The sequence below is a fragment of the Petaurus breviceps genome, unplaced genomic scaffold (assembly GCF_028583685.1).
Source record: "Petaurus breviceps papuanus isolate PSGF00001 unplaced genomic scaffold, PetGlider_PUasm1.0 90895, whole genome shotgun sequence".
NCBI classification, from domain to species: domain Eukaryota; kingdom Metazoa; phylum Chordata; class Mammalia; order Diprotodontia; family Petauridae; genus Petaurus; species Petaurus breviceps.
Window position 1 is genome coordinate 33457205 of NW_027187372.1, and position 7149 is coordinate 33464353.

Below are 7149 nucleotides of genomic sequence, written 5' to 3' on the forward strand. Positions count from 1 at the left end.
TTGTATTCTATGGTGGGATAGAAGAAAGACATAGTGAGTACTGGGAGTGTGGGATCAAGGTCTATATATTTTGGCTGGAGGGAGGGAAAGGAATATGGGAGGTAGGGGAGGGGATGGGGAGAGGAAGTTAGGGGATGCCCTGTGGGGTGGAGTGAAGCCTGTCAAAACTAAAGAAATGTACATAGAAGAGAGACAGGGCCAGAAAAAAAAGGAACTGGACAAGGAAAGAAGCTTCCCAGAAGGTGATCTCTTATAAGGTGGTGTAGGAAGTAGGGAGAAAGTTCCCTCTGATCATCAACTCCTCTTAGCAGAAGTGAGAAAGACAGGGTGGGGAATAGGGTGATAGAAGACCTATAGGACATGAATGAAATCTCCAATTGGTAGAACTTTAAAGTAATCAGCCAGATTTGTGATATCATTCTCCTTGTTTACATACTCCTTATCTTACAATTCTTTCTGTTGTGCCTTCTTCTCTTCCTCTACCCCCAAACCATCAATTATACTTCTTAAAGATTAATTATCTAGACTGTGGATTATGGCATTTTCTGGCTTCCCTTCTCCTATCCTTCCTCCTCTTCCTCTCCTTTTCTTCTCTTCTTTTTCCTTAAATTCTTCCCTTCCTTCATCTTTTCCTCTCCCTTCTCCCTCTCCCTGGATTAAATACTCTTCTATACCTCTTTCTCCTCTGAATTCCTTTTCTTGCTCTTTTTTTCCCTTCCCTTCTCTTCTACTTTTCTTCTCCCTGTCCTCCTCAGTCTCATCCTATTCATTAACCTTTGGTCAGCTCCCGATTTACTTGCCTTCCCCCCAAAAAATAAGTAAAAGTCATAAAGGACATATACTTTGTTCCTTATAAGCATCTTGAGAAGAAAATCTCAGGATAGAGGCAAGTGAAACTGGTAGTGGAAATGGCATCTGTGCATCCCAATTATTTAGGTTCCACATTTGCTCCTGGTTTTGGCTTGGACAATTGATGATCAGAAACACTGGTCTGAAGGAACAAGGGAGCTTATCCAAGTATCTGGTTGCCCTCCAATTTCCAAGTGGGAAAGAAGATACCATCCTCTTTCTTGGGAGATCAGAGTCTCCAAACAGTCAGGATACCTACCGGGAGTGACTGTGAGAATCACTCTCTGGGTCTTTCCCTTGTCTGTCTTCTTGCCCATTCCACAGGCATAGCTGCCATTATCCTCTTCTTTCAGCTCCCTCAGCTCTACCAGGAACAACTTCTCCTTAAGAAGCAGGTTCAGTGAAACTCTGCCCTCATAGTCTTTCCCCACAAATTGTGTAGACACTACTGTGGAGCACCGTCCGGACTTAGTTTCCCGACAGAGATAATACCTCTCTAATGGGTCCTTCAATGGACACCTGATGCAAATGGATCCTCCCACCTCTCCAGACAATGTTATGTCTCCAGAGGGTTTCAGAGCCTTTGAGACTGCAGGGAAATGGAATTAATGTAAGGGAAGTGTTAGCTCTATCACAGGCTCAGCCCTGCCTCCTTAGGGACCCAGATATTAATCTTGGGAGAATATAATCCTTTATAATTCACTCCAAAGAAGTAATGTAGTGCCATGGAATAAATAGAAACATAATAATTAAAGTCCATGTTTGAAAATGATATGATGATGATGAATGTGAGATGATCTTAGGACTTGAGACTCAACTAAAAATGAACTAAGATTATTAATAATTGATAAAATGGAAGGATATAAAATGAATCCACAAAAATCAATAACCTTTCTGTATAATGCAAATGAAACTCAACAGTAAGAAATAGAAAAAGAAATATCATTTAAATTATCTCCAGAATGAATAAAGTATCTGAGAGTTCATCTACTAATATACTCCCAGGACTTAAATGAATGAAAATACAAACTGCTTTTCTCCCTTCCTTCCTTTCTTCTTCCTTCCTTCCTTCCTTTTTCCTTTTAGAAATAAAAAAAGACAAATAATTTGAGAGATGTTAATTGTACATGGTTGTACTGTCCAAAAATGATAGAAATGGTAACATTACCAAAATTACTTTATAGATTTGATGCCATATCAAACTACCAAGGGATTATTTTATAGTACTAGACAAAACAATAACAGAATTTACTTGGAAGAAGAAAAGGTCAAGAATGTCAGGGGAAAGAATGACAAAAAGGTGAATGAAAAAGGATCTAACAATAATAGATCTTAAATTTTACTACAAAGTAATACTCATTAAAAATAACTTGGCACTGCTTTGAAAAACAGAAAGGTTGGTCAGTGGAAAGATAATGTAAATAAGAACTAGAAGCAATTGAATATAATAATATGCTAGTAGTTTGAAAACACTAATCACTGAGATAAGGACACTCTATTTGATAAAAATCACTGGGAAAAGTGGTGAAAAGCAGTCAGGCAAAAATTAGGTTTGGATCAACACTTTTTTCTACATACCACTACAAAGTCTGAGTGGATACTTGACTAAATACAAAGTCATATCATAAAAATAGTTGGTTGATAAAGGAAGGAGATATATCTCACAACTATAGCAAAACAAAAAGTACTACAAAAAGGTACAGAAGTAATCATAAAAGATAAAATGAATAATTTTGGTTACATAAAATTAGAACACTTTTGCACGTAAAAAGCAAATGCAGTTAGAAAGAGAAGGGAAGCCATTAATTTGGGGGAGGGGTAAATTTTGACAGAAAATTTATCTAATGAAGATCTAATATCCAAGATATATAAAGAATTGACTAAAAATATGAGAATACCAGCCATCAGCAAATTGGTGCTCAAAGGATATGAACAGGTAGTTCTCAAATAAAGAAACAAAAGCTGTTAACAACCATATTAAAAAATGTTCTAAAAACTAATAATAGAAGAAATGCAAATCAAAGCAACTCGGAGGTTCTACTCATACTCATCACCCATCAGACTGGTAAAGAGGAAAATAACTTTTGTTGTGGGCATTGTGGAAGGAAGACACATTTGTGTACTGATGGTGGAAGTGTGACTTTATTCAAACTAGAGTTTAAATTTAAAACTAAGAGTTTGACTTGTCCTGGGTCACAAAGCTATTATGTGTAAGAGGCAGGGCTTAAACTTGGGTCTTCCTGACTTCAAGGCCAATAGGTTATGCTATATACATATACATACATGATATATACATATACACATATTCATCACACATATATCATACTTAAACATTGATAGTTCTGTATTTGCTAAGTTAAAGACTCCTTCAAAGAAATCTAAACTACCAATGACCACATTAAAAATAAACCCTCCATATCACTAATAATTAAAGAAATATAAATTAAGGGGTGGCTAGGTAGTGCAGTAAATAGAGTACCAGCCCTGGAGTCAGGAGGACCTGAGTTCAAATCTGGACTCAGACACTTAACACTTAATAGCTGTGTGACCTTGGGTGAGTCACTTAATCCTAATTGCCCTGCCTTCCACCCCCAAGCAAAAAAGAAAGAAAGGAAGGGAGGAAGGGAGGAAGGAAGGAAGGAAGAAATATAAATTAAAGCAATTCCAAATTTCCATCTCCTACCCATCAGATTGATTAAAAAAAAAAGGACTATGGCAAATGCTGGAGGTGTTGTGGGAAAACAGGTACATTAATGTATTGTTGGTGCAGTTATAAATAAGCTAGTCATTCCAGAAAGAAATTTGGAACTGTGTCAAAAAAGGTTATTAAACTGTGTGCCACTACTGGGTCTGTCCCCCAAAGAAAGAGGAAAAAACTCATTATGTACAACAATATTTACAGGCAGTTCACAAATGCTTATTAAATGCCTACTGTGTGCTAGGCTGGGGATGCTGGTGATAAAGAAAGGTAAAAGGCCCTGCTTTCAAGGAGCTCACAGTTTAACTGGAGGAGGCGAGGAGAGAATATATCACAATTATCTACAAATTAGCTATGTACAGGACAAACTCAAAATAATCAAGAAAGGGAAAGAACTAGAATTAAGAGGGATCAGGAAAGTCTTCTTGGAGAAAATGGGAAGCCAGAAAAGCCAGGAGGTAGTGATGAGGATAGAACATCCCAGCAAGGGGAAGTCAGTGAGGATGCCTGGAATTGGGAGCTAGAGTGTCTTGTAGGAAGATCACTTTGACAGCTGAATGGAAGATGGACTGGAGTGGGGAAAGACTTTTGGCAGAGAGACAAAGCAGCAGACTGTTGCAATAGTCCAGGCTGGAAGGATATGCAGCAAGGAGACTGTAGGGTCAGAGGAGAAAGGGGGCATATGTGAGAGATGTTACAAAGGTAAGATCAGCTGTCCTTGGCAACAGATTGGATATAGGGAATGAGAGAGAATGAGAAGTTGGGGATAACCCTTATGTTGTGAACCTAGGTGATGGGGAGAATGATGGTACCCTCAATAGTAATAGGGAAGTTTGGAAGGGGGAAAGGTTTGGGAGGAAAAAATATTGAGTTCAGTTTTGGACATGATGAGTTTAAGGTATCTGCAGGTCATATAGTTGAGATGTCAAATAGGCAGTTGGAGATACAAGACTACAGGTTGTCCAGGATGTTAGGGTTGGATCCAGAGACGGAGTGTAATCAGTACAGAGATGATAATAAAACCCAAGGGCACTGATGAGATCACCAAGTGGAATAATAGAGAAAGAAGGGAAAAAAGAGCCCAGGACAGAGCCCTAGGGACCACCTAAGGATATCAGATATCACTTGGATGAAGATCCAGCAAAGCAGACCAAAAGGAACCATCAAATAGGTAGGAAGAGAACTAGAAGATATTATTGTCACAAAATCCTAGAGAAGAGAGATTATCATGTAGATAAGGGTGATCAAAGGTTGCAGAGAGGTCAAGGATGAGAATTGAGAAAAGACCATGAGATTTGTCAGTCAATCAGTCAGTCAATAAACATTTATCAAGCACTTTCTGTGTGCCAGGTACTGGATTTGGCAATTAAGAGTTCATTAGTAACCCTGGAATGATTATGTTCAGTTGAATAATGAGGTTGAAAGTCAGACTGTAGATGGTTAAAAAGACAGTGCGAGGAAAGGAAGTGGAGGCACCTGTTGTAGACAGCTTTCCTAATGAGTTTAGCCACAAAAAGGGAGGAGAGATATGGGATGCCTAGTTAGCAGGGATGGGTAGATGAAGTGGGAGGTGAAACATGAGTATGTTTGTAGGCAGTAGGAAAGCAGTCAATATGTAGGCAGAGAAAGTGAAGACAAGTGAGAGTGGGTATGATAAAGGGGACCATCTATCTGCTGATGAAGATGGTATAAAATGGGCTCACTTGGCAAAGAGAAGGGCCACCTCTTCATGTGAGGAGTGAAGGAGGAGAAAGTGGCAGAAAGGATGTGAGGGGTGTAAAGGGGGAAAAGGAGCTCTCAGTTAATGGCTGATTTTGACAGCAACTCTTTTTATAGTAGTGCCATATTGGAAACTAAGGAGATGACCTATTGAAGAATAGATAAACAAATTATAGTATATTAATATAATGCAACAATATAGTGCCATAAGAAACAATAAAATAGACAATTCAGAGGAAATTGGGAAGATCTTTATGATTTGGTATAGACAGAAGTGAACAGAATTAAGCAAAGAAATTTTACAAAAGAAAGATATCTTTAAAAAACTTTAGAACCCAAATGAATACAATAATAAACCATTAGTCCATAGGACCAAAGAGAAAACATACCATCCACCTTCTTCTAGAAAAGAGAATGATTTAAAATCTAGAATGAAATGTGTTTTTGCACATAGTCAATGTTGGAATTCATTTGGTTGGGCTATTTGTCTGGTCAATTTGTTGTGAGGGTTTTTTTTAGTTTGTTGGCATGAGTTTTAAAAATTGTTTAATTTGGGATGGGACAATGGCAGGTAGAGAATAAATGCTAGTAAATAAGAAATTAGGAACCCCTTTTAAGCTTGAGGCCAAGAACAAATGGTCCTTTTTTCTAACTCACTCTGGTTTTCCCCGTGTGAAATAGAATGTTATATGGTATAGAAGCATGAGGTTTAGAGCTGGAAGGAACCTCAGAGGCCATCTATTCTATTCTGAGGAATGCCAGGAGACCCCTAGTCCCAAATCCCTACCCCCAATATTTAATTTTTCCTCATCTACCAGTTCTACCACCTAGAACTCCACCATTAAATTCCTTTTGGTTCTGAATAGAATACTTTTTAGTCACCAGGAGCCCTTCTATAAGAATGGCAATAAGCCAAATAAATTTTTAGCCAATAATATCTCATTAGAAGGTCAAATTTTGGTCAGAGTGAGAAAGAGTATCTCAGAGATATAGATTAGGATTGGAGGGGGCTTTAGCAGTCCTTGAGTCCCATTCTATCCTTTCACAGATGAGAAAACTGAGGCAGACAGAGGTTAAGTGAATTGCCCAAGGTCACATAACTAGTAAGTGTCTCCGTCGGGTTATGAGCTCCGGTCTTCCTAACACTATCCACAAAGTTATGCTACCTCCCAAGTAAAGCCAAGATCTGGTCCTTCCCTGAATCACTTACTTGGTAAGAAGAAAAGCATCCAGAGGAAGATGTCCATGATTCCCTTGCAGGAAAAGATTCCAGCCCAGCCCCACCTGGGGGGAAAGAGGGGGCATACAGCCTATTCAGGAACTTCTTAGCTCTGAGAATGAAGTTTCTGTTCTTGATGAAGAGCAAAAGTTAGAAACCAGGAAATAGACAATCTTGTTTACAAACTTCCCTCATGCTGAAAGGAAAATATCAGCTGATCACAGAGGAAATAACACATGAGGTTGAATGGTGGTGAGAATGAACACAGGGCCTGAGGAACATAATGTGCTTTGTAGATGTTCAGAGACTTGGCAGTTTGAGGGTCATCTGTGGCACAGCTGGCCTTTATTCTAGGCATATCTTCTGTCTCTCAACCTCCACTCATTGCCTCCATATCCAATTCCTGCTAGGCATAGGCTGCCCACATCCAGCTGGATGCTGACCTTCATAACCCCATCTCTGCTAGAGTTACCCCAGAGCCCCACTCCACTCTGACTCTTGAACCCACTGTTCTCTTGGCAAGGTACCATTTGCCACCTGGCCTTCCCAACCTTTATGTGATGTTGCCCCTAATTATAATGTGAGCTCATTGAGAGAAAGGATTGTCTCGATTTTCAATCAGTCAGTATTATTAAATGCCTACTGTATGCCAGGCACTGCGCTA

At 39.1% G+C, this 7149-nt stretch overlaps 1 protein-coding gene across 1 annotated transcript in view; it reads right to left on the reverse strand.

The window, feature by feature from the left end:
• FCMR (Fc mu receptor) overlaps positions 1–6739 on the reverse strand; it is a 20658-nt gene extending 13919 nt beyond the window's left edge. Inside the window, exons 1-2 of the mRNA XM_069074731.1 lie at positions 6477–6739; positions 1109–1438 (exon numbers count right to left, since the gene is read on the reverse strand). Coding sequence (XP_068930832.1) covers positions 1109–1438; positions 6477–6513 — 367 coding nt within the window. The 5' untranslated portion in view covers positions 6514–6739. The remainder of the gene's footprint in view (positions 1–1108; positions 1439–6476) is intronic.
• Between the last annotated feature and the right edge of the window lie 410 nt (positions 6740–7149).